The following is a 27239-nucleotide window of genomic DNA, read 5'->3' as shown; positions in this document are numbered from 1 at the left end:
AGCTTGACACAGCTTGTGCGTAAGCATAAATTCCAAGAAAAAGTTCAGCTTCCGATGCCTGCTGAGCCAGGCTTAGTTTGCCTGGAGCCAAGTGAAAATAAACCATATGAGCTGATTTAGTCTGACGTCTCTCTCCAGCCTGCAGCACTCTGCTTGTCCTCCTTGCTTAGGACACCATGTGCCTACATTGTGTGTTTGTGTGCGTGTGTGTTTAACACTTATTGTTTTTTTTAATTATTGTTGACTTTTTTTTGTATAGGAATAATCAATTCATTTTATTTCTATGACAATTTTGTGCATTTAGAGCCAAAGCCCGTGTATGCCCAGCCTGGACAGCCTGATGTCGACCTGCCTGTCAGCCCATCTGACGCTCCTGTGCCAAGCGCCGCTCATGACGACAGCATACTTCGGTACCAGTGTGCATATAAATGAGCCGTGTCACAAATGTAGCCTTGGCAAAGATAATACTTGATTGAAAATAATGTCATACGACATGACAGATCTTTAACTACAAAGCCAAAGTGACTGTAACCTTTGTGCTCACAAAAGCATTACACTTGATGAAAAATCAGAGAGATAAAATAGCCATTTCACCGCTTTTCCTCACGAGGGTCGCGGGGGTGCTCGAGCCTATCCCAGCTGTCTTCGGGCGAGAGGCGGGGTACAGCCAATCACAGAGCACATATAGGCAAACAACCATTCACACTCACATTCATACCTATGGACAATTTGGAGTCGCCAATTAACCTAGCATTAAAAGAGGGAGACTGTGTGGGTGAAAACCCACACATGCACGGGGTGAACATGCAAACTCCACACAGAGATGGCCGAGGGTGGAATTGAACCCTGGTCTCCTAGCTGTGAGGTCTGCGCGCTAACCACTCAACCACCGTGCCGCCCCAAAGTTTTTATAAAATATATAAAATTACATGGTTGAACATTGATGCTTTGCCTGGTGCTGATTCTTATATTTATCAATTATCAATTATAAAATATCTAAATTGATTTAGAAAGGCACATTTGTGACATTTATAGTTTTGTCATCAACTATTATGCTGTTAGTAGTTTGTACTCAAGAAAATACGTTGTTGGATAGCAGTCAGAGATCCAGTCACTGTCGAGCTTGTTTTGCAAAACAGAATTCCATTAAAAGGGCATCACGTCTAATAAAGTCTGACTGTTTTCTTCATCCTCCTTCCTCAGGCCAAGCATGAAGCTGGTAAAGTTCAAAAAGGGTGAGAGCGTGGGGCTGCGGCTGGCGGGAGGGAATGACGTCGGCATCTTTGTTGCTGGAGTGCTGGAGGATAGTCCAGCCGCGAAGGAGGGCCTGGAGGAGGGAGACCAAATTCTCAGGGTAAGTGTTTTTAAAATGACTGTAATCTGTACAATAAGATTAGAAAGTTGTTCTCTCGTAATGTAAATAATTACGGAGCTGAGTGGGTATGTTTTATTGTATGTATGCAGCCCAACCAAGCGCCCCCCCCCCTTTTTTTTTTTTTTCCCAGTCCTGCTTGTACACAATGCTCGCTGTAGAATTCCTGTAGCTGTGGGCCAGTCTCTTAGCAATGACCTGAGGGAGCACACACACACAAAAACAGTTTCCTTTCACTGTTTGCACCATTTCCTCACAGCCGTATATCTCTTTTGTTACACCTCTTTTCTTTAAGGGATGTCTTGAATTCTTATACACTACTAAAACCTGCAGTTTCCCAGGCAACACGGAGAACAGAAGAGCAAAAGAAAGCTTATGATTTAGCTTAAAATAACTAAAAAGCTAAATATTATTCTGTGAAAAACGAATCAGAAATAATTAATTTCATCAAATTGCAGGTAAACAATGTTGATTTTGCAAACATAATCCGAGAGGAGGCGGTACTGTTCCTCCTGGACCTTCCTAAAGGTGAAGAGGTAACCATATTGGCTCAAAAGAAGAAAGATGGTAAGTGATGCGACTAAAAGGACCGTGAGAAAACCACAGTTTATTTGATTTCCTAGCTGATCAGTTGATTTCCTCTCCAGTCTATCGACGGATCGTGGAGTCTGATGTGGGCGACTCCTTCTACATCCGAACCCACTTTGAGTATGAAAAGGAATCTCCATACGGGTTAAGCTTTAACAAGGGGGAGGTGTTCCGTGTGGTGGACACCCTCTACAACGGCAAGCTGGGTTCCTGGCTCGCGATCCGCATTGGCAAGAACCATCAGGAGGTGGAAAGGGGCATCATCCCCAACAAAAACAGGTGACCAACCCTCATAGACAGATCACGCAACATTAAGTACACCTTCACATAGAATTGTTGTTAATGGTGTTCAGTATTGTGTAGTGAATCGACAACGAATGGAGCATTGGGGGGTTCAGTCTTGTTATTTATTTTAAATCTGTCATTTTCTTGAAATGCTCTTAGCTGCTGGCAGTATTGACATCAGCAGTGCCAAGTTTATGACACTTTCATTATCTTTATGTGTCAATTGTTCTGTCTTCCCTGCGGTATGTCAACAGAGCAGAGCAGCTCTCCAGTGTGCAGTATACACTCCCCAAAACAGCCGGGGGTGACAGGGCGGACTTCTGGAGGTTCCGTGGTCTTCGCAGTTCAAAAAGGAACCTCCGGAAGAGCAGAGAAGATCTTTCCTCGCAGCCAGTCCAGACAAAATTCCCAGCATATGAAAGGGTTGTACTGCGAGAAGGTGAGTAATCTGGTAATGCACTCGTTAAATGGTGTATCTGTATTCCAAATCAACAATTTTTTATTTTTGTGTGTGCAATTGTAGCTGGTTTTCTAAGGCCTGTTGTCATATTTGGGCCTATTGCTGATGTTGCGCGAGAAAAACTCTCCAGAGAAGAGCCGGATCTTTTTGAGCTTGCAAGTATGTTTATGAATAATGAATAATAATGCACACAATGTACAAAGGAATAATTATGTTTTAAATGTTACACATTATTCTAATTGTTTTCCAGAGAGTGAGCCAAGAGATGCGGGAACAGACCAACGGAGTTCAGGAATTATTCGTCTTCACACCATCAAACAAATAATTGACCGAGTGAGCACTCTGCTTTTGTTTGCATCCAAAATGCTTCGTAGATTTTTCTTCACACCCTACTTACTTTCATTCTTCACTTCTTCTCTCATAAAGGACAAACACGCTGTGTTGGACATCACCCCTAATGCTGTGGACAGACTGAACTATGCTCAGTGGTACCCAATTGTTGTTTTCCTAAATCCTGACAACAAGCAAGGTGTGAAGAACATGAGGACAAGACTTTGTCCAGAGTCTAGGAAAAGCGCCAGAAAACTCTATGAGCGAGCCATCAAACTGAGGAAGAATAATCATCACCTGTTCACTAGTGAGTGGTCACAGAAAGGCACTAAAAAGTTGAGTTATTTTTCTTACATTAATTACCAACAAATCTTTTTTACAGCCACTATCAACTTGAACAACATGAATGATGGTTGGTACGGAGCACTTAAAGAAACAATACAACAACAACAGAACCAGCTTGTTTGGGTATCCGAGGGCAAGGTGAGCAACAAGCCTATTGTTTTTAATAAATCCGCAATGGAGAACAATGTAATGTGAGTTGTGAGTCCAAAGATAAATGGTTTCTTTTCAGGCGGACGGCACCACGGAGGATGATTTGGATATCCACGACGACCGCCTGTCCTACCTGTCTGCACCGGGTAGCGAGTACTCCATGTACAGCACGGACAGCCGGCACACGTCCGACTACGAGGACACGGACACAGAAGGAGGTGCATACACAGATCAGGAACTCGATGAGACGTTGAACGACGAGGTGGGTCTGCCCACGGAGCCCGCCATCACACGGTCTTCCGAACCTGTGAGAGAAGACCCACCTGTCATTCAGGACACGCCTGGTTACCCTGGATACCAGCACCCAGTGCCACCAGACCCTGCTAATCGTATAGACCCCACTGGATATAAGTTGCCGTCTCCGCAACAGGTAATAATCCGAGTCCTGTAAACCATCCTAGCCTGTGTTTGTCATATGTGAATAGAAGAAATAACTTGAATAACTCATTGGTTAAGGTCATATTTTTGGGCCCTGAATTGGTTCAATGTAATAAATTCCTTGATGAATGTGGACCTAGCCAAGTTTTAAACATGTTTTAGAAGCTACTGTTATATTATCTGATCAAAAAATACAATTTCAAGAGCCTTTTTCTGGCTGATTCAGTGAGGATCAAGGTATTGGGCTGAGCTTTATTTTGTGTGCCCTTGGCAGGCTGTGTTTGTAAATGTCTTTTAACAATACTTCACAGCAAGATGAGGCTTCTCTGCCCATGCCCTCGTTGCCTCCAGCGCCCTCTGCTGTTGAGCAGCCTGTACAGCTCGAGGGTATACACCCAGAGGAGCCGCCTGCTGCAGCCGCAGCTTCTCAGGCTGACTCTCTTAGCAGCCCCAGTCCTGCCCCTGAGCTTATTCATCCCCCACCACCACCACACGAACCCCACCCGTCTGGACCACCTGGTCCAGAACCAAAGGTACCCGCTGTTTGAACCGGCCACTTGGACCGGGCCTGGGCCCCCAGCCTGCTGTTTTAACTGCCTGTCTTCTCGCACATGCTTTCCACTCGCTCTCTGCATGAAATGCTCACACTGTGTGCCTCACTGAGCCCACTGTGTGCCTCTGGCTCCCAGAGAATGTGTGAGACTGCACATGCACCATGGTGAACCTGGGAGACCAGAAGGACTGGTACATCCGAGTCTTTAACCAGGGTGAAGACATCCACAAACCAGCCCTAACTGTTGCCTTTTACTTCCTTTGCATGGCTCCAAATGTTTTTTGGATTCCTTCAGCTTTAACTCTCTTCTGTAGATGGAAAAAAAACGAGCACTTTACAGTGGCACTGTAAAAGTAGATGTGTCGTGTTGTAGTGCAGTAGTTTGACATTGCATTAGATTCAAACTGAATGTTGGTTGCATGATGAAAGCTAACCTGCAGACAGTACTCTTGTTAATGATTTCCCTCAAGCAATTCTCCCTATGGAAAAAAAAAGAACTCACCTCAACACACTGCATTGTGTTTCTGTTCACATGTTTTGTTCTGTGCGGATGCCAACAAATGAAACCTGTTCCATAGGAAGTGCTGTGACTAGATTTGCTGTCTACAGGCTACATACATCATATGTTTGAAATGAGGCCTTTCAGAAATCAAATTGTTTTCCTTATAAAACATGGAAAAAAACACAAATGAACAGTCATTCTTGAAAGGCATCTTGTCAAACAGGCATTCAGAACTTTTTTTTTTTTGGAATAATGGACAAATATTTGCTTGTTTAATTTGCACTTTGACAAATTGCCTCATCATTTGGAAAGTGTTACTTATTGTATGCTCACTTCCATGAAGTTTCACTTTCACTTGGAAGTTAATTTGGTGTTTGGGGATATCTTTCCTCAACTAGTTGCTCTGTCTTTGAACACAGAGGTTCATAAAAAGCTCAGCTTAATCACCGATGCATTTTAACAGAAGCATATTGTCTTTTCACAGATGTACAAGAAAGATCTATACAATATGGATGAACCTGTGCGAGTGAACCACGGCATGAAGCAGTCTATGAGCTACAGTCACCAGCCACCATACCAGGACAAGCAGCCATACCGCGAATACGACCACCCGCCTTACTGTTATGATGGAGGCGGCTACGCAGAACCAAAGCCTCACAACACTGACTCTCACCTGCACTACGACAACCGTGTGCCTCATTACAACGAACAATGGTCCCCCTATGACCAGCAGACCTCTTCCTCCCAGCCCCCAGGTTACCAACAGGGCCACCAGCAACCCATCAACTACAATCCCAGGTCCCCGTACGAGGATGGCTCGGGGAGGGACTACAGCCCGCCGCAGCCACGCTATGAAGAGACCATCCCCGTGGGGTATGATGGAAGATCACGTCACAGTAAACCCGGGCCCATTCGTTATGATGAACCACCTCCACCACCACCCCCAGCAGGCTACGATGTCCGCTCTCCTTATGAGGCAGAAACTCACGGCTTCCCGATAAACTCACCTCGTTCACCAGAACCGCCAAAGCAGTACTATGGCGACCCGGGTCTAAGGCCCTCCTACATTCCTGGGCCACACCGGGGCTTCAAGGCAGGAATGCATGAGCCCGCAATGAATTCTGAGCCCCCAGCTCTTCCTCCGAAAACAGAAACCCTCCCATCCCCAGATGAGCCAGTGATCTCGCCAGGCTCCAAACCCTTCCCGCCTCTCCAACGGGAAGACCTGGATGATGACCCGGCCATGAAACCGCAGTCGGTCCTCAACAGAGTGAAGATGTTTGAAAATAAACGGTCTGTTTCTATGGACAGGGCAAAAGAAGGAGATTCGTCAGTTCTCAGGGTAACTATCTCAGCCATCACCTCACTATGCGGTATTGATTGAAATTGTAACATTCTTAACTCTCCTCTTGTGTTAGGGTCGGCACCGACCCGTTTTTTACATTTTAATGCGTAAAAAGAATCACATAACATTTGTTTATTGCATCAAGTTTTTTTTTACTTTGTCAGGTAACTCTATTTCAACAAAATAAAACCAAAAAAAAATAATTTTTACAAAATTTTAAAATGGTTTGGTTGAAATTATGACCACTGTATTGTTAGGGTCGGTTTCGACCCGGTTATAATAATATGACTATGAATGAACATCTTGTCCTTTTCCAAGGAAAATGCCTGTTCTGCTTTTTGATTTCAGTTTATACTAAAGTTTTGTTGCTGAAAACAATAACTTTTTCTACCTTTTCTTGACATTAATATATATGGGTCAAAATTGACCCGGACACCATAGATGTTTCTTTAGTGATTAATACTAAAATGAGAAAATAAATCAAACTAATTGATTTAAGAGATATTTTCTATAGCCCTCAGTAACAAAAGAACCTTCAATTTATTAATATGATTCTTTTGACGTTCATTTTACATTGAAATCGAGGGTTATAGTGACAAAAAAAGGCCTACATGCCCACACCAAAAGTATCAAAACCAACATTTTCATGGATGAGGAAGCCTAAGAAGGTAACCAAGACATGACAAGCAAATTTGATGGTAACTTAATGTTAATGTGTATTTTTTAGCTGATTTAATACATGGGTCAAAACCGACCCATTAACATAAGAGATAATACCAGAAAGCTAACACAAGAGGGGGGTTAAACTGCAAAGGCATCATTGAAAAACTACAAATATCCTCCTTTTCCTTTTCAGCCTGCAGATGTTCCTAAGCCTTCAAGCGCACCTTGTCCAGTTCTCAAGGCCAATTCTCTCAGCAACCTGGAGCAGGAAAGGTCATCTTACAGGTGTGTAGTTGATGGACAAATCCTCTTTAAAGCATTCATTGTTGTGGAAGGGCCTTTTGATTTTTCTGCACATGTGATATGCAAAGATGTATCATTTTAGCAGGAACAAACGGGCACAAAATGACTTACTTGTATGTTTTTTTTTTTTTTTAAGGGCTCCTGAGCCACAAAGGCCTCACACAAAACCACTTGATGATGTCATGCGCTCCAATCACTATGATCCAGATGAGGATGAGGAATACTACAGGAAGCAGTTATCCTATTTTGATCGTCGTAGCTTTGACAGCAAAGCCATGGGCCAACCCAATCCAGGCATCAATCGCTTCCACGATCTCGCCAAACCAGCTCAACTGTCATACCCATACAACAGGTAGAATGACACACCTTTTGGCGCTGTTCTCAGAACAACAGCTTTACTGCCTTTCCTTCCACTTATCAGTCTTCATTGCTACTATTATTGTTTGTCTTTACTTAGGGTGGAGTCTGTTGAGAAGGTGAGTCCAGGGGAGAAACGATATGACCCCCTCGCTCAAATCAGCCCCCCCACTCAGTACGGACCTCCCGGCTCTGCCATCCCACCCAATACACTGCCTAAACTCAGCCCTGGTGATGGTAAGCTCTGTAACCTCCCTGCCACACTAATGCCACTTTGATTCTATATTGATATTTCAGCCTTGATGTGATTTCTGCATAAATCATACATTTATTACTTATTTTGTGGTATGGAATGTTCATATTAAACTTTACCGGTGTTGTACTCAGCTTTATCACATACTACAGTATTAATTGGCCCTGTACCCTAGAAACCGCCCATGAATGATACGGGAAAAGACCGAAATGATACTGTGTCAAAGCCCAGGGCAGTGATACTGATAAAATATAGAGTTTAACCATGTCCAGTATCAGCCCCCGTAGCTGTCCACTCAGAGCGCGCTGCTCTGGTATCGTGCCCGTGAAACAACCAATCAGAGAACAGCGCACGAGCGTGAACACACACTATAAATATTCCTAGTGCTTCTCCAGTCACCAAAAAACCCAAACTTGATTAATGGAACTTTAATTGTCAGACATTGGATAAGACAAGACTGTTGATAAAATATTATTGTTTAAATATTTTTGCAATTATTGTGTTTACACTGTTTAGATATAATACATGTAATAAACTAAATTTTCTGGAAACAAAATGGTCTTTTGATTAAATAGTACGTGATAATAAGCTCATGATTAAATAGAATGTGATAATAAGATCATCACATGGTTTGTCTGGTATCAGGCCCGGTATCATGCCCAAATGTAAGTATCAGCCCGAGACCGAAGGCCAATATAAAATTTTAGATTCAAGCCGATACTCTGATACTAATTTTTTTGATGATATCGGCCGTACACCCCTAATCTGTGCATTAACTCAAGTCTGCACCTCACTTAAATTGATTTTGTTCCAATATTGTTCAATAGCACAATGTAATTGATAGAGTATTCATTAAAATGCTTGAAACTTTTATCAAATGCTTTTCAGGAAATTATTATCAAGGCTATACAGCAATTGAGAGCTTATTTCTCTAATTACATGCTTTCTGTCCCATGTTGTATTTGCATTATAACTTGACTTTTTGTGGGTCTTTTATTTTTGTGAATAATGGGATGTCATTTTCTCTTCTTCATCCAGTTAACTCCATACCAGAGCCACTAACCTCACCCAATCCCAAACCTGACCTGACAGCTCTCAGACCCACTAGCAGGGATGAACCCACACCGGTTGGTTATCTGCCCCCGAGAGCCCTCCCTGACAAGCCGCCGGTCAACGGCACTGACACGGCACCCTCAAAGACTATTGCCCCTCCCGCCCCCATCGGTTACAACCGCTATGTCCCCAAGCCGTACACCAGCTCGGCACGACCTTTCGAGCGCAAGTTTGAGAGCCCCAAGTTCAACCATAACCTGCTGCCCAACAACACACAGGTGAAGACGGACATCCTCAGCAAGCCCGGTGGGGGAAAGCCCCAAGTGTCACCTCAACCTCTGGACCATGACAGCGGCCTGGACACCTTCACACGCACCATGGACAACAGGCCCAAATACCAGCACAACAACATCAACGCCATCCCCAAAGCCATCCCCGTAAGGTACAGAGCTCATAATGTCTCTCTGATGGTACACATCTCACAGGGAGGTCATTGTGCTAGTCTTCTTGTGTATTGTTCTCCCTCCGACACTACCCTAATTGATGACTGTGACCTCTGCTGCAGCCCCGGCGCACTGGATGATGACGATGAGGATGAAGGGCACACGGTGGTAGCCACCGCCCGAGGCGTCTTCAACTGCAATGGAGGTGTCCTGAGCTCCATCGAAACGGGCGTCAGCATCATCATCCCCCAGGGTGCTATCCCAGAGAACGTAGAGCAGGAGATCTACTTCAAGGTGTGCCGAGACAACAGCATCCTGCCCCCACTCGACAAGGAGAAAGGTCAGTCCGAGCAGGAAGAAAAACATCTTTTGTTAGCAGAAAACCCAGCCCACAATACATTGCACATCAGCATGTGATGGCAACGCCATTGTCTTATTTTCAGCAATCTATTCAGGACGGTTTCATTCAACGGTTTCCTCACATCAAAACAATATGGCTGCTTATGATCTGCACAAGATGGTAAACATGTTTAAAGATCACCAGCTGCTGGTTCTTGTTCCTGCTTTGCTGGACCACTCCAGACCAAGCTCTTATGTAGAGATATGTACTGAAACCTGGCCTCATAATGGCACAATAATATAATAATAATAATAAATTTTATTTGCATAACGCTTTTCAGAATACTCAAAGACACTTGGAAAAAAATTTAGTAAAAACAAGAGTCGAAATACAACATTCAATTGTTCATTCAGAGCTAAAAACAAGGCTAAAAGAGGGGCACAGCATTAAAAAAGGATTTAAACCAGTGGGTTTTGAAGGTGGGAACATAATAATATGCATATTAGATGAGTACATTTAACTCCCATTGCAAACTTTGGGTCACACTGATGATTTTTGTAATTTACAATATGCCCTATGCCAGTATGCCTATGTCTAAAGGGTTAAATGTGTCCCACTGGGGATGCTATGGATGCTGACTTAGCGATCTCTACCACACACAACAAAGGTCATACTTTTATTTGTATTTATTTATTTGTATAAGTTTTGTGTGTTTTGTTTATAATTGTACTTTAGATCTCAACATGGGTCATTCATTCATTCATTCATTCATTTTCTACCGCTTATCCTCATGAGGGTCGCAGAGGGTGCTGGAGCCTATCCCAGCTAAGTTTGGGTGGGGTACACCCTGGACTAGTGGCCAGCCAATCACAGGGCACATATAGACAAACAACCATTCACACTCACATTCATACCTATGGACAATTTGGAGTCGGCAATTAACCTAGCATGTTTTTGGAATGTGGGAGGAAACCCGAGTACCCGGAGAAAACCCACGCATGCACGGGGAGAACATGCAAACTCCACACAGAGATGGCCGAGGGTGGAATTGAACTCGGGTCTCCTAGCTGTGAGGCCAGCATGCAGCCCAACATGGGACAATAATTTTTGAGGATTGTATTTTTTTTGGCATAGATTTAATGAATGAAAAAGTAATTATTACAGTACTTATGTACAACATCATAAACAAATGCAACCATGCACTTCTAGTTCACCATCCAAGTAGTACATTCATGCTTCATTCTTGGTGACTTTTTTTTTCCTCAAATGAATCATGTTGTATATTTCTAATCTAAACGTTGTTGCAATGTCCATGCAGGAGAAACGCTGCTAAGTCCGCTGGTGATGTGCGGTCCTCACGGACTCAAGTTCCAGAAGCCTGTGGAGCTGCGCTTACCTCACTGTGCGTCTATGACCCCTGATGGTTGGTCTTTTGCTCTAAAATCCTCCGACTCCTCGTCGGGTATGCTGTCCTCTCTCTCTCTCTCTGTTCTTTTTGGGTCTGGAGGGCTTAGAAGATGACATAATTGAAGAGGAGACTTTGTTCACCTTCCTTTCCACATTCCTCACCCCTTCATCATGCATGGAACTCTTATTTTCATTTCCTTATTGCCATGTTTTCATGCAAATTGCAATTTATTTTTGTATTCTAGGCTTCCCCCACAGTAGCAAACGTTTAATGTGATCATTTTTATTGTGTATTCCTTTTAAGACCAATTTCAATCAGTCCTCTTAATGAGGATGTAAAAGTCCAGCCGGGGCCCCATTTTGTCATTACAAAGGAAGATTAGAGTCACACTGAGTAGGAAAAAAAACAGCTAAAATGGTGCGAACAAGTTGTTAAAGTTGTTAAATAATTGCAGACTGTGGACATTTGGAGCTAACAAGCTTGTTGCTGTGTGGAGCAAGATGTCATCCCTTGCACACCCCATATCATTAGCAGAAGAAAACCGCTTCTAATGATACAAGTCCCTAGCTTGTCTTTTCTTGAAAGATATTTTACTGCTTTGCATAGCTTGACTGGGATTTGTTTTGCTTTCTAATTTTAATAAAACAAAGATTACCGTATTTTCTGGACTATAAGTTGCTCTGGAGTATAAGTCGCACAAGGCCTAAAATGCATAATTAGGTGGAAAAAAACAAACATAAGTCGCACTAGATTATAAGTCACACAAGGCCAAAAATGCATAATTAGGTGGAAAAAAACATACATAAGTCGCACAAGGCCAAAAATGCATAATTAGGTGGAAAAAAACATACATAAGTCGCACTAGAGTATAAGTCGCACAAGGCCAAAAATGCATAATTAGGTGGAAAAAAACATACATAAGTCGCACTGGAGTATAAGTCACATTTTTTGCAGGTAATTTATTTTACAAACTACTTCACCAAAACCGATATTACGTCCTCTTAGAAGGCAAGTTCTAACATTAATAAAAGAATAGAGAACAGACTGAATAGGTGTAAGATATGCTAACACAATGGTTATTTAGCTACACAAAAAATAAACATAAACAGAAAAGGTGTGAAGTGTTTATGTAACATAAACAGTTTTTTCATTTATAAGTCGCTCTGGAGTATAAGTCGCAGGAACAGCCAACCTATGAAAAAAAGTGTGACTTATAGTCCTTAAAATACGGTATATAATAATATGTATATGAATCATCTGTAATAAGTGTTTTCAGCTATAATAAGATGCTTCAGCTTTACTGTGTGCAGCCTTTGGTGGAAAAGGTTTGGACACACCTATAAACTATAATTATAATTATAGCAAAAAGGTTGCTGAGATTGCATATTTGAGGTCAACGGTCAGATGGTCAAAGCGCCACCAATCAGACACAGTTTTTGGCCGTCTTTAAATGTATTGTGATTATTTGTATTATTATTATTTCTCTTTTTCATTCCCCCAGATGATGTCACTGAGTTATCTTTTAATTGTACTATTTGCTAATATTTTGGACATGCAAATGACTATTAATGGTGTGATAAAACACATTGAAGCTCGATTTTATAGTGAGATTATGCAAAATTGTGTATTATTATATTCTATCCTATTGACTTAATTGAAAAGTGGACGTGATTTGAGCATTTTTGATAACATGATATTATCTTTATGTGTTCTTTTTGCAGGTGACCCTAAAAGCTGGCAGAACAAATCTCTCCCGGGAGACCCCAACTACCTTGTGGGTGCAAACTGCGTGTCTGTGCTCATCGACCACTTCTAAAGAGGGCGACAGCTGGTCTGTTAGTGAATGTGGAAGAACGGGGCAGGAGTCGTCCCCCTCTCTGCACTTGAGGTGGGGGTACACAACATTCACCTCAAGGCGGTGAATCCAACACTCTCACGTTGTTTACCGGACCCTCAAAAAAAAAAAAAAAAAGGAAAAAAAAAAAACCACTCACGAGGAGAGTCGGCCCCGTGGCTCTTCTTTTTTTGTCGTTTTTGTTGGTGCTTTTTGAGGCTTGCAAAAAAACAAAAAAAGATCAAATAGAAGACGTTATCGGAACAATGGGACTGAAATGAGAGTGCATGACGGTGCCACAGACTGAATAATCTCATCTTGATATTTTTAGTAACTTTTTCGGGGGGGAAAAAGGTCAGTGAAGTAAAAGGAAAAAGTCGAATTTGGGGAATCATATTGCTGTAAAAAAAAAAAAAAGAAAAGTTGGCATATGCAAGCATTTTTTTGTGCAGCCATGAAGAATCTTTTGAGGACTTGATGTAGCGTTATGTCAAAAGAAGAAATGAAGATTCATTATTCTAATAGTAGTAGTATCAAAGGGGCCTGTTTGTTCGGATTGGGCACTCTTGTTTCATTAAAAAAAGTGATGTTTTTGTAGCAAATGTTTTACCGTAGACGAATAACAAATGACTTGATTTGACAAACTCCTGCTGTCTAGAGATCTATGCATGTGCTATGACTCAGGTCCAGATGCCTGCTACCACTTCAAACACATGAGAATCCCATCCAACACTGCGAGCAGTGATGCCTTATCTGCATATAAAGAGAGAACTTTACAGTCCAAATTGAAGCCACCTTCGACCCTTCCCGTCACAGCCAACACAAAATTGTCTCTTGCTTTTTGTTTCTCCTAAACCTGAACTTGTATTCTAGCACACGCGTGAAAGCAGAATGGATGCCGATTGAAAAAGATCAGAATTTCTTTTCCTGCTATGCATATATGAAGCGTGAGGAGATTCAGAAAAGCTCCCGGATGTTGTGTCTGTACATATTGCTAGCATATGGCCTTGGTTCTCTGTAAATGAAATTTTCTACATCTTTATTATTTTGTATAAAAGACAAAACATTTCTTTAAAAAAAAAAACAAAAAAAAAGCGGTTACATTGGTTATGTTTATATTCTGGTTAAAACCCTGAGCCTTGGAACTGACATAAGCAGTAATAAATCCAACTTTTGTACCAACATATACACACACACTCACTACTTTAGGCATTTTTTAACAGTCTGAAACTTTTTATTCCTATTTACAAAAAAATAAAACAAAGAAGTGCTTGGTTTAAATCATTTTAAAAGATATGCTCAAAGGGTTTAAGGGTGGGGGAAGGGGGGTCTGTTACAAAAACTGGTCCCTTTCTTTATTTGTGATACTGGATGCTTTATTGTGTGCCCTGAAATGTATTTTTGTACTAATAGACGATTTATTATGGCACATCAGTACTATTTTCTTTTGATATGGTAACACTTCACTGCTTCAATGCAACACTACTTTATTTCCCCCGGGCCTGTCCAGCATTATTTTTATTTATTTGGATTCCTCTTTTTCTTTCATACCTTATTTTTCCGTCTGCAACACATTTTTTTTTATGTATACCACTGTATTAATAAATAAATTTCATTTTGAAATTAGACTAGACTCCACAAATGAATGATAGTGTACAAAGTGTGCTTGGAATTTTCTGTACTATGGATACTGGCCAATGTAACCCTAAAAAAAAATATATATATATATATATATATATATATATAGATATATACATAAAGCACGGTGGTCGAGTGGTTAGCGCGCAGACCTCACAGCTAGGACACCAGGGTTCAATTCCACCAGGGTTCAATTGTGTGGAGTTTGCATGTTCTCCCCGTGCATGTGTGGGTTTCCTCCCACATTCCAAAAACATGCTAGGTTGATTGACGACTCCAAATTGTCCATAGGTATGAATGTGAGTGTGAATGGTTGTTTGTCTATATGTGCCCTGTGATTGGCTGGCGACCAGTCCAGACTGTACCCCGCCTCTCGTCCAAAGACAGCTGCAATAGGCTCCAGCACCCCCCGCGGTAGAGAATGAATGAATGAATGAATATATAAAGCAAATGATCTGATAAAAGTGTGTTGCGCCATCGACCTGTTAGAGCCCGACTTGGCTCTGCGTTTTACTGGTGCAAAGGTTCAATGATTACATTGCAACAGAATGTGGTGCAAAGTTTAATATCCAAAGTCGAATGATTAGTTAAAATGGTGTCGTATTTTGAAATGCCATAGTTGATTTCATCCGTTCTAGCTGACGAAATAGTAGCTGTAGTCTTATTTCCTATAGTAGTCAGGGCTACAAATACATAACAGGAGAAATAAATAGTCTTATGGTGTTTGTTCCTCCCTGAGATTAGTTGTTTGAAGGTCGATAAGGCGAACATATCTGGAAACAACCAGTGATAAAACTCTTAACGACTTCAGGCTTTGTGTTAGAGTTTTATCATGCCTCTGGTTACGCTGCTGTATATCTCCTCTGTCATGGGAACAAAGGTCTGTTTGGATGCATCAAGGTAGTATAAAGGGTTGCTGATGAGGGCTGGGTTGAATCCTTCGCTAACCAATTTAGTTTTCTTCATCTTGTATGTTCCCGTCATCTCCAAGCAGGGCTGAAAGACACGTTTTAGGAGTTATGGGCAGGTTTGTGTACATTTAGAATGTGTTGTAAGACATGGTAGCATATGTGTGATACAGATATGGTCAAAGTTTTAGAATCATTATACAAATCATTATACAAATTGACTTGTCTCGCCCATTCTATTTTGCAACCGATATTCATTCATTCATTTTCTACACCCTGGACTGGTGGCCAGCCAATCACAGGGCACATATAGACAAACAACCATTCACACTCACATTCATACCTATGGACAATTTGGAGTCGCCAATTAACCTAGCATGTTTTTGGAATGTGGGAGGAATCCGGAGTACCCGGAGAAAACCCACGCATGCACGGGGAGAACATGCAAACTCCACACAGAGATGGCCGAGAGTGGAATCGAACTCAAGTGTCTTAGCTGTGTGGCCTGCGCGCTAACCACTCTACCGTGCAGCTCTACAAAAGACTCAGCAAAAAAAGAAGCAGGATATTTAAAAATGTCCATGTTTGACTGCTGTAGCAGCTGTACCATTACACCACCAGGGTTAACAGCTGAATTCATTCATTTTCTACCGCTTATCCTCACGAGGGTCGCGGGGGTTGCTGGAGCCTATCCCAGCCGTCTTCGGGCGAGAGGCGGGTTACACCCTGGACTGGTGACCAGCCAATCACAGGGCACATATAGACAAACAACCATTCACACTCACATTCATACCTATGGACAATTTGGAGTCGCCAATTAACCTAGCATGTTTTTGGAATGTGGGAGGAAACCGGAGTACCCGGAGAAAACCCACGCATGTACGGGGAGAACATGCAAACTCCACACAGAGATTAGCCGAGGGTGGGATTGAACTCAGGTTTCCTAGCTGTGAGGTCTGCGTGCTAACCACTAAACCACCGTGCAGCATCAATTGATATCTATAAGGTTGGGGTTTAATAATAATTAAATTTAATAATAAAATAATAAGGGTGGCACGGCGGACTAGTGGTTAGCACGCAGACCTCACAGCCAGGAAACCCAAGTTCAATTCCACCTCTGTGTGGAGTTTGCATGTTCTCCCTGTGCATGCGTACTCCGGTTTCCTCCCACATTCCAAAAACATGCTAGGTTAATTGGCGACTCCAAATTGTCCATAGGTATGATTGTGAGTGTGAATGGTTGTTTGTCTATATGTGCCCTGTGATTGGCTGGCGACCAGGGTGTACCCCGCCTCTCGCCTGAAGACAGCTGGGATAGACTCCAGCACCCCCGCGACCCTCGTGAGGAAAAAGCGGTAGAAAATGAATGAATGAATGAATAATATATATATTATTATAAATAATATAAATGTAATAATAAAAGTGCCAAAATAATAGAGACAACACAGTAAAGGTGCATGTTTTCACCATTGAGTTGGCTTGCACAAACAAACAGTCACATGACTGTTTCAGTCATTGTGTTTTTGGCCAATTGTAGGCTTATGGGAAAGGCCCTTTTGTGCTCCCTGTGCACAAAGCAAGACTCATAACAGCATGCATGGATGAGTTAGGTGTGGAATACCCTGAGTTCCCTGACCCCAACCTCTCTTAACCTCACAAAAGCAACTTGAATTGGAACATTTTGTTCTGGGAATGATCATGTTACCTGTATCCTGATGAATCTGGGGCGTGCGTAGGTGGGTAGATAAGTGACCAGCAGCTTGTAGGCTTCGTCACAGTCAAAGTCTTTGCCTTCTTTCAAAGTGACTGCTGCCATGCCCACACGTCCTTCGTTCCCTGTTGGGAGAATTCCAAGCAGACAGGAACTTATTCAACTCTACTACGTGTTTATTGGTTCTACTGCGCACTGTCGGTGATGGTAATACCTTCCACTTTAACGCCATACACGTTTGCCTCTAAAATGCAATGAGCCATAGTGAGGATGTTTTCTACCTCTGATGTGGCCACGTTCTCTCCTTTCCATCTGTTAATAAAATTAAAAAAAATAAAAAAGCAAAAGGTCAGTGTAGACCAGGAATCTCAAAGTCAATTTACTTGGGGGCCACTGGAGCTAGGGCAGGGGTCGGGAACCTTTTTGGCTAAGAGAGCCATGAAGGCCAGATATTTTAAAATGTGTATCTGTGAGAGCCATATACATTTTTTTAAACATTGAATGCAATAAAATGTGTGCATTTTTATGTAAGACCAACAGTTTTAGATATAATGGGCTCTAATTACGTAGACCAGGCACACTACCGCACGCCAATTCGGTGTGGCCAGCACACTTTCGTGAGCAGCGCAGTGTCTAATAATAAATCAAATACTTGTTGCCATTAATACAACTTCTGCTGCTGCATAATTTTGCACCATACTCAGTATATTTCATTCTTTTGGCCATCTTTGCCAGAAGGCTTGGTTCTGCAGCTTTAGCTAGGTGACTATTTGACTAAAGGAGAAAAGTTTATATTTACATGTTGACATCTCAATGACCGAGGTAGACTACAGCATTACCCAGTAATAATCGAGTTTTGGTGTTTGACCTGAAAACTATCAGGAAAGATGGATATGGTCGGCCGTATTGCAGTAGAAAATAGATGGATGAATTAAAATGCATAAAAAAGTTGTTGATTTTTAATATTATTTTTAACAGTAATTTCTGTGATGGTTTACTTTAAAATGTTAGCAAAAATACATTTTTATTGTGGTAAGAAATGCTTGAGAGCCAGATACAGTCATCAAAAGAGCCCTACCTGGCTCCCGAGCCATAGGTTCCCTACCTCTGAGCTAGGGTCTGGGTGAGGCTGGGCCGCATCAGGTTTTCAAAAAAAACCAAACACTTTTTCAGTGTTTTGATCTCAGTCATGGATGATGAGAGAAAAAGCAAAACAGGCGGGCTCGTTCACTTGCGCATGGGCAGGGCAAAATCGCGTCAATTGTGTGCGGTGTGCACACAGCTTTAAGCTGTCATTTCTGGGTTCATGAAACCATATGGCATCCATATCAAACTAGGCGGGGGCCTCAAACTAGCATCCTGTGGACCGCATTTGGTCCGCAGGCCGCAAGTTTGAGACCACTGGTGTAGACCCTGAAATGGTCGCTTGCCAATCCATCATTTAATCATTTTCTATACCACTCCTTAATAGGGCACGGGTGTCTGCATTATGTGTCTGTCTTCAAATGTCGAGTAGCTTTACTTTATTTTAGTTTTATTTTACAATGTGTAATTCCTCTTCATAGATTCAGAATGTTAACATGTTACTTAAAACATCGACTGTTATGATGGCAAAATATTCATTCATTCATTTTCTACCGCTTATCCTCACGAGGGTCACGGGGGTGCTGGAGCCTATCCCAGCTGTCTTCGGGCGAGAGGCGGGGTACAATTTGAAGTAACCTAATCAATTAATTAATTGTAATGTGTATGCAGTTTGTTTTCACAGCGAAGGTCTGAACTCATATTTGTACTCATTCATTCAGAACATGCAAACTCCACACAGAGATGAACAAAGGTGGAATTGAACTCGGGTCTCCTAGCTGTGTGGCCAGCGCACTAACCACTTGGTCACCGTGCAGCCCTATTTTTTTATAAAAATGTAAATATCCTCAGATTGATTTCAGCCTCACAAATGTGAATATTATTGAATTTTCTGAGTTATACATGAAAGCAGATTAATTATCTTTGTGTTTTGAATCCAAACAAGATATTCACACACATCAGAACTGACTTTGGAAAACCACAATGGACATTTTTGGCTCTTTTCTGATATGTTGCAGATTTGGTGCACATTGATATGTTCTGTATAGGGCCTAAACGATACCAAGCTAATATAAAAATAATGTTTAGTTGTGGCGGCACGGCGGTCTAGTTGTTAGCGCGCAGACCTCACAGCTAGGAGACCAGGGTTCAATTCCACCCTCGGCCATCTCTGTGTGGAGTTTGCATGTTCTCCCCGTGCAAGCGTGGGTTTTCTCCGGGTTCTCCGGTTTCCTCCCACATTCCAAAAACATGCTAGGTTAATTGGCGACTCCAAATTGTCCATAGGTATGAATGTGAGTGTGAATGGTTGTTTGTCTATATGTGCCCTGTGATTGGCTGGCGACCAGTCCAGGGTGTACCTCGCCTCTCGCCCAAAGACAGCAGGGATAGGCTCCAGCACCCCCGCGACCCTCGTGAGGATAAGCGGTAGAAAATGAATGAATGAATGTTTAGTTGCAGCCCCAATACATATAAATGATTGTTTATAACGCTCCTGACAATATTCTATTAAGGATAAAGGCCAAGTTTTCCATTAACTTGCCTGAAGGTGTCGCCGACTCTGTCTTGAAAATAGACAAAGTTATCTCCGTCAAAGCGAAGCAAATCTCCCGTGTTGAAGTACAAGTCGCCTTTTTTCATCACGTTGCGGAGCCTCTTCTTCTCTGTCTGCTGCTCGTTGCCTGCGTATCCCACAAAGGGTGACGTCTCTGTGACCTTTCCCACCAGGAGACCCGTCTCACCTGATACAGAGATGCCTCACTAGTAAGAAATGTAAGAAATATGCATGCATTTTGATGCATAGAATAGAACAGAATAGAAAATATGATATCACTCCTGTGTTATGTGTTTTTGTCACCTCTGGCTGCCTTGATGCAAAGACCTTGTGCGTTTCTCACAGGCTCCTCCTTCTCGATGTCAAACTTGATCAACATGTACGGGAAGATGAACTGGAAAGAGATCGTTGGTGAGATTCTTTAAAACCAGTTCATCCATGTTTAGATATTGCAGGTATTTAAATATATTTCTTTTACGTACGCTGTGGAAAAAATTGACCCTCCCCACGGCGCCGACTTTAGAGGTGTAATTAATGAAACCGATGTTCCCCTCGGTGGCTGCATAGAGCTCCTTCACTTTAATGTCGCCGAAGCGCCTCAGAAAAACGGACCAGACGTCTGTACGGATGCCGTTGCCGATGGCAATCCTCACTTTGTGGTCCTTCTCATTGTCTTTCTGTAAGAAATGGCCGATCAGTACCATCGAAGAGTGAGGTTTTTTTCCTCAGTAGTCGAAAAAGACGCTGACCTCGGGCATGTTGCAGAGGTACCGCATGGTTTCGCCAATATACTGTATCACTGTCACATTATACTTCCTGCAGTCGTCCCAGAACTGACTGGCGGAGAACTTTCTCTTCAAAACGATCGTTACACCTGCAGCCAACATCACATGGTTTTTAAAAGCGGTTTTTAAAAGCGGTTATTCGATGTTACCTCTCTGGATGGCCCCCACGAGCCCGATGAGGAAGCCTGAGCTGTGGTAGAGAGGTAGATTGATGTACACCACGTCATCCTTAGTGACGCCGCACGCTCCTTGGAGGAAGGATGCGGCCCACATGCGTTCTTGGGTGACGACCGCCGCTTTGGGTAAACCTTTTTTAAGGACAGAAGAATAATGTTTTTACACAACAGTTAATGCCGCTTTTCTATGTACACTGTACGGTTTGGTTTGTGGTGGCGATAGCTCATGTTAGTGTGTGTCATTTTTTTAGCTGTTTATCCTCAAATGTTACACAGCAATGATATATCACCGCGACCAATTCCTTTTCCTAGCACAGAAGCTTGTTTGTAGCGTCTCTTGTAACTTATGAACCATTCATGTAAACATCAGGTTTTCTTCTTCTACCATAAAACAGACTTTGTTTCTGTCATGTGTCATATTGGATAGGATAGTCATATTGTTCATAATGCCATAATATCACTCGTCTGATAAGATAAGAAGATCTGAAGTGCTCTTGTCCCTTTACCTGTGGTTCCTGAAGTATAGATATAGAGACCAGTGCTCCTGGTCTTCACATTGGCTCTGAGGTCCCTGGACAGAGGCTGGTCTGAGGCCTTGGAGATCTTCTCAGCCAAAAGGTTGACTCCCTGGATGTGACGTGTCTCAGACAGAAGGTACACGCTGACACCCTGCTCTCTCAATGCAGGTAGCACTTCCTCCACAGCGCCGTGCAGCTCTGCAAACACACCCATGCCATGTTCAAAGTTCATACTTTGTAATACATGTGGGCCACCTGTGTCAAGCTGTCTCAAATCACACCGGGACGAGAGCACACTTTCATGCTAGTAGCGAGTAGCAACACCATCATTGGAGCACTGAATGTGCAGCGCTGAATACAGTTCTCAGGGCAATCAATCGTTTGCAACTGAACTGTTCAGGTTATCTTAGATGATACTTGGCCCCTCATCGGTTCATGCTCAATGGCTAGGTGGGAGAGTTCTAGTCGGAAAGCTACTCGGAAAGTCGGAAAGAAAAAAAAAATTTAAAAAGCAAAAGGTCGGTCAATCCATCATTTAAACATTTTCTATACCACTCCTTACTAGGGCACGGGTCTCTACATTATGTGTCTCTTCAAATGATGAGTAGCTTTACTTTATTTTAGTTTTATTTTACAATGGGTAACTCCTCTTTATAGATTCGGAATGTTAACATGTTACTTAAAATATTGACAGTTATGATGGCAAAATATTCATTCATTTTCTACCGCTTATCCTCACGATGGTCGTGGGGGTGCTGGAGCCTATCCCACACACCCTGGACTGGTCAGCCAATCACAGGGCACATATAGACAAACAACCATTCACACTCACATTCATACCTATGGACAATTTGGAGTCGCCAATTAACCTAGCATGTTTTTGGAATGTGGGAGGAAACCGGAGTACCCGCATGCACGGGGAGAACATACAAACTCCACACAGAGATGGCCGAGGGTGGAATTGAACTCGGGTCTCCTAGCTGTGTGGCCAGCGCACTAACCACTTGGTCGCCGTGCAGCCCTATTTTTATATAAAAATATAAATATCCTCTGATTGATTTCAGCCTCACAAATGTGAATATTATTGAATTTTCTGAATCCAAACCAGATATTCACACACATCAGAACTGACTTTGGTCTAAGATCCAATATATTTATCCTCTAAAGGAGGAGACATGTTCAGACATGAATGGTTGGCTCCTTAGTGGTGTCAAATGATGATTGTTAGGATACAATGCCAACGGCGGTTGTTTGGGTGGTGTCACCTTCACCAGCATCCAATTCAGATGTAATACTGGTCTATGGACCTACCTGAAACCAAGGTGGCTATGCATTGTTTATTTGTTAGAGGCTAAATGACTGAGTCTTTTGTGGTAGGACTGGCACGACTGCATTGTACCCTGCTGCAGAGACTTTACCCAAACGTAAACAATGTACTCTAGCTTTTCTATTGACACTGTAATAATATCTAAGTATTTTTCTGTACTGTACAGACTGAACTAGAAACTGAAACCAGCAAAATGCTACAAATTGGAAAGTGGTGAAGCATACAAGTGTATTCAAATTGCATACCGAGTACAAATATGACGCTGCACGGTGGTCGAGTGGTTAGCGTGCAGATCTCACAGCTAAGAGACAAGTTCGATCTCACCCTCGGCCATCTCAATTCTTCTCTATCCTTAATATTGTGTTTTAATGCTAAGAGTCGGGCTGCACGTGGATGAGTGGTTAGTACGCAGACCTCACAGCTAGGAGACCCGAGTTCAATCCCGCTCTCAGCCATCTCTGTGTGGAGTTTGCATGTTCTCCCCGTGCATGCGTGGGTTTTCTCCGGGTACTCCGGTTTCCTCCCACATTCCAAAAACATGCTAGGTTAATTGGAGACTCCAAATTGTCCATAGCTATGAATGTGAGTGTGAATGGTTGTTTGTCTATATGTGATTGGCTGTACCTCGCCCAAAGACAGCTGGGATAGGCTCCAGCACCCCCCGCGACCCTCGTGTGGATAAGCAGTAGAAAATGAATGAATGAATGAATGAGTACAAAATATGAGTACAGACCTTCGCTGTGAAAACAAACTGCATACTCATTACAATTAAATAAAACTAAATCTAAACAAAAATCATCTGTGATGTAATGGAATTGGACCCTTAAATTATTAAAGCCAACAAAAATTATTCCAATTTACACCCTCAGAATTTCAGAATAAATCAACCAACTAGAAACCGACTTCGCTGCTAAATATTGCTTCTCTTAATTGATTTTTGAATCCTGCTTTATTTATCAGAGTGAAACATAGTCTGAAAATAACGAAAGTGAATAATGAAAGTGGCCTCCGCATCCTTGCATTATTCTGCACGTGTTTGGACATTCCCGACTTAATCTTACCTGCGGAGGTCACCAGCACTTTGGCCCCACAGCAGGAGAAACAGTGCAGCAAAGATTTGGATCTGATGTTAAAATTGAGCAGAGCAACCGGACAGCCCAGTTTGGCGAGTCCCAGCCACGTCCACACAATGTTGGGTTCGTTGGCCAAAAACAGGGCTACCGGATCTCCCTCCATGAGCCCGGCCTCCTCCTGCAAGGCCCGTGCCACCTTGTTGCTCTGCTTGTCCACTTCTCCATAGGAGAACTGCTGTCCTTCAAAGTGCAGGAATGTCTTAGTGGGATGTCTCCTCACTGCATCCAAGAATCCATCCACGATGCTGTGGAAAGGTTTGCTCCTCTTGTACTTGAGAAACGTAACGGCAAAGCGGATACTCCTGAGGATGTACACGCTGTCGTCCACCAAGTACGGGAAGAGCGACCTGAGGATGGGAGTGGACAAGAGCAGCAGTCCGCCTAAAGCTGTCAGCCACATGTACATCGTCAAGTTCCTCCAATGAACACAATCACGACTAAAGTGTGGAGGAGCTGAGAATTTGTGACAAAGTTCACAGAGGCTAAACCCCTCCTACATTCCCTGTGTTTGCAAGTTGCCAGATTGCTTTCCACGCCCACTCGGGATTGTCTTTTTAAGCATTGTTTCACCCTTATAAAGTTTACTCAACATTTTCCTACCAACTAGACACATAACTTGAATTATTTTCCGACATAAAATGACACAAATATTAATTACATTTTGAGAGCTTAATTAGTGATCAGTTGAAATTACAATGCATTCCCTTCTTATATATTACACGTTGTTATTGTGTCATAAATGCAACAATATTCATTTGGTAAAAGTGTGCAGAAATCAGAGCAGCAGCAGCAAGAGGAGGAGTGCCGGGTCGAAACTGAGAGCCTTGTTTGTCTGGTGATTTAAAGAGGGAGGGTGGAATCACACACACACACACAGGCGCAGTAAACAACACCCTGACCATTGGCACAATGTATCCATTAGAAGAGCTGTTGACATCCAACATTTTTAACATAGCTTTAAATACAAAAAAAAATCACTAAATTAGGGCTGTCAGTCGATTTGAGTATTTAATCACAAGTAATTACACTTTCTCCATAGTTAACTCATAATTGTTGCAATTAATCGCCACAATTTTTTTTTTATCAATAATAAGTAGACATACGGGCGGCACGGCGGGCGAGTGGTTAGCGCGCAGACCTCACAGCTAGGAAACCAGGGTTCAATTCCACCCTCTGTGTGGAGTTTTCATGTTCTCCTCGTGGCTTTTCTCCGGGTACTCCGGTTTCCTCCCACATTCCAAAAACATGCTAGGTTAATTGGCCACTCCAAATTGTCCATGTGAGTGTGAATGGTTGTTTGTCTATATGTGCCCTGTGATTGGCTGGCGACCAGTCCAGGGTGTACCCCGCCTCTCGCCCGAAGATAGCTGGGATAGGCTCCAGCACCCCGCGCGACCCTCGTGAGGAAAAAGCGGTAGAAAATGAATGAATGAATGAATGAAGTAGACATACAATGCAAGTGGCGACTTGTCCTTGAATGCATCATTTTAGCTTTCTTCCATGCTGCACATATAGTAGCGGTGACACGATTTGTTTTATTAACGATTCTATTTGTATCAATATTTGTAGTTGCTACTGCAAGAGGTCCCTGGATGGTCAGCATTGTGTGAAATCCCACGGCGCCGTAGTAACTGGTTGGAGAGATTTGTCATGTTGCCGTGGTATTTTACTTGACTTTTACATACAAACAGAGAGCGACTTTTTTAGAACATCTCCCTCCCTCTTTGCAAAAACGTGTTTCCACACACTGGATAGCAGTAGTGTCTTAATTATTCCTTGTTTCTGGTGTAACGTTTAATGTCTTTATCAGTAAAAGTGCTAAAAAACAATGCTTGATTCCCTGAATTTTTAATTTTTAGATGTTTTTTTGAGAAGATGCACTATATTTTGCTCGTTGACCAGTACGAAATCATCATTAATTGCACACCAAGCATGTGTCAAGGTTTTCAAGTCAGTTTAGTAATAGAAAGTCTGATAGAAATTTGACTGTTGTAAGAGTAATATCCAAGATTAATATTTGTCTGTAGAGCCTGTTCATCTGTCATTGCCATTGTTTTTGAGAAAAGAGCTGCTCAAACAATTACTTTTAATTAATTGGGGATACCGCCTCTGAACATCCTGTGTATGTCCACCACTTCACAGAAGAAAGCTCTGTAAAAAAGCAGGCTTCACTACACATCTTTAAAAAAAATGCCAGTTATAATATACGTAGGACCAATAACAGTCTTCTGAATGACACTGATTCTAAAAAAAATATATATCATATCATCAAAATTGAAAAAAGAAAAATTTTTCAGCCTATGGTAATATCTCAAAGACACACTAACACCCACACTGATGCAAAATATTCATCACCTTGTTGTTAGTGGACTCTTTCAGTCACGGTGACTTGTGGCAAACACATATCAATGTGTGTGTGAAGCATCGGCAGCAGAAATTCCATTTTGCATCAGAGTTTCATGAAAACTAAAAGGCAGATTATAATTATAAGCAGCTGGTGTTAAACCTCCTGAAGTATGATATGATCGGTACTGATAATTATCTGCATGAAAATGTAACATCGGTCAACATCAGTATCAGTTTTTTTCCCACTCATGAAAACTGATATTAAATTATTATTATTATGTATTTATTCCACCACAGGCGATATGTCACGTTACACATATTGGCATCAGTATCAGCTGATATCAGTATCGGACAATATCGGCATATTGCTTTTTAGCAAAAAAGCCAATATGGCACATCCCTATAAATATTATTTTTAAGCAAAAATGCCTAATTGTATTCTATACGCTCTTGCAATTTTGATGTAAAACAATATTATTAAATATCTTAAATACATTAGCTAACCAGCACTTTTATTTACTGAATGCATTTTACATATCAACACTGTTTATACAAAATAAGACAAATATTGTAAGTTACATAAAACTGTCCAAACCAATACAATACGTGAAATTACAAAATTAACTCATTTGAACTCATGACAAGAATCCTTCCACTTTGAGTCAGTACTGCAAAGGAACGAGGAAGTAGCCTGGAAAACCCCCGTCACCAGCAGGCGGCGTCATACACAGTGAATGGTGCCAAGAATTCCACAAACGTGACACAAATGACAAGTTATTGCAATCAAACATTCTTATTCGTTTTTATTAAGCAACATGTAGGCGTGGTTGTTTCGAGTTGTGCCATACGTCACCTGATACAGTTAGCAACTTCCGCAATGTGTGAATGCCTTTAAATGTGTGAGTTAATTATTATTTTTTTAGTTCTCCGTGGTTGCTATGCTTTGCCTACTCTATATCTGATTCAGGTCAGTAAACGTCTCATTGACATAAAGTGTGTCACAGTTCAAGTGGGGAAAAAACAAGCCAAAATCAACC

At 42.1% G+C, this 27239-nt stretch overlaps 2 protein-coding genes across 13 annotated transcripts in view; one reads left to right on the top strand and one right to left on the bottom strand.

The window, feature by feature from the left end:
* The window catches only part of tjp1b (tight junction protein 1b), a 74595-nt gene extending 59945 nt beyond the window's left edge, over positions 1-14650 (top strand). For 7 of the 12 annotated variants that reach the window (XM_058075565.2, XM_058075564.2, XM_058075570.2 and 4 more), the window contains 19 exons: positions 305-410; positions 1204-1354; positions 1831-1939; positions 2020-2239; positions 2500-2684; positions 2769-2864; positions 2956-3038; positions 3132-3342; positions 3418-3518; positions 3610-3960; positions 4280-4501; positions 5508-6365; positions 7225-7316; positions 7471-7686; positions 7792-7928; positions 8983-9439; positions 9563-9780; positions 11099-11242; positions 12910-14650. In XM_058075565.2, coding sequence (XP_057931548.2) covers positions 305-410; positions 1204-1354; positions 1831-1939; positions 2020-2239; positions 2500-2684; positions 2769-2864; positions 2956-3038; positions 3132-3342; positions 3418-3518; positions 3610-3960; positions 4280-4501; positions 5508-6365; positions 7225-7316; positions 7471-7686; positions 7792-7928; positions 8983-9439; positions 9563-9780; positions 11099-11242; positions 12910-13004 — 4052 coding nt within the window. In that variant the 3' untranslated portion in view covers positions 13005-14650. The remainder of the gene's footprint in view (positions 1-304; positions 411-1203; positions 1355-1830; positions 1940-2019; positions 2240-2499; positions 2685-2768; positions 2865-2955; positions 3039-3131; positions 3343-3417; positions 3519-3609; positions 3961-4279; positions 4502-5507; positions 6366-7224; positions 7317-7470; positions 7687-7791; positions 7929-8982; positions 9440-9562; positions 9781-11098; positions 11243-12909) is intronic. The other 5 variants (XM_058075567.2, XM_058075578.2, XM_058075566.2 and 2 more) reach the window with 4 other exon arrangements.
* Positions 14651-15472: 822 nt separating this feature from the next.
* Positions 15473-24315, bottom strand: slc27a2 (solute carrier family 27 member 2). The gene is made up of 10 exons (XM_058075581.2): positions 23785-24315; positions 21385-21594; positions 20852-21010; positions 20667-20791; positions 20400-20594; positions 20221-20311; positions 19906-20104; positions 17494-17591; positions 17274-17404; positions 15473-15656 (listed from the first exon to the last, which is right to left on the bottom strand). Exons 1-10 carry the CDS (start codon positions 24260-24262, stop codon positions 15480-15482), a joined length of 1863 nt encoding a protein of 620 aa, XP_057931564.2. The 5' UTR covers positions 24263-24315; the 3' UTR covers positions 15473-15479.
* Positions 24316-27239: the final 2924 nt, after the last annotated feature.

Source organism: Doryrhamphus excisus, linkage group LG1 (assembly GCF_037039965.1).
Source record: "Doryrhamphus excisus strain RoL-2023G ecotype Guam linkage group LG1, RoL_Dexc_Guam_v1.1, whole genome shotgun sequence".
Taxonomy (NCBI): domain Eukaryota; kingdom Metazoa; phylum Chordata; class Actinopteri; order Syngnathiformes; family Syngnathidae; genus Doryrhamphus; species Doryrhamphus excisus.
Note: the sequence above shows the minus strand (reverse complement) of the source record. Positions and strands in the feature narration are given on the sequence as shown.

Bases quoted from the DNA above. Each gene is read 5' to 3' on its own strand.
- slc27a2 (XM_058075581.2), bottom strand. From the start codon at position 24,262: ATGTACATGTGGCTGACAGCTTTAGGCGGACTGCTGCTCTTGTCCACT. The intron at 20,312-20,399 runs GTACGTAAAAGA...ATCTCTTTCCAG, and splicing joins GGGTCAATTTTTTCCACAGC to TTCATCTTCCCGTACATGTT. The intron at 20,105-20,220 runs GTGACAAAAACA...TCTCTGTATCAG, and splicing joins TTGCATCAAGGCAGCCAGAG to GTGAGACGGGTCTCCTGGTG.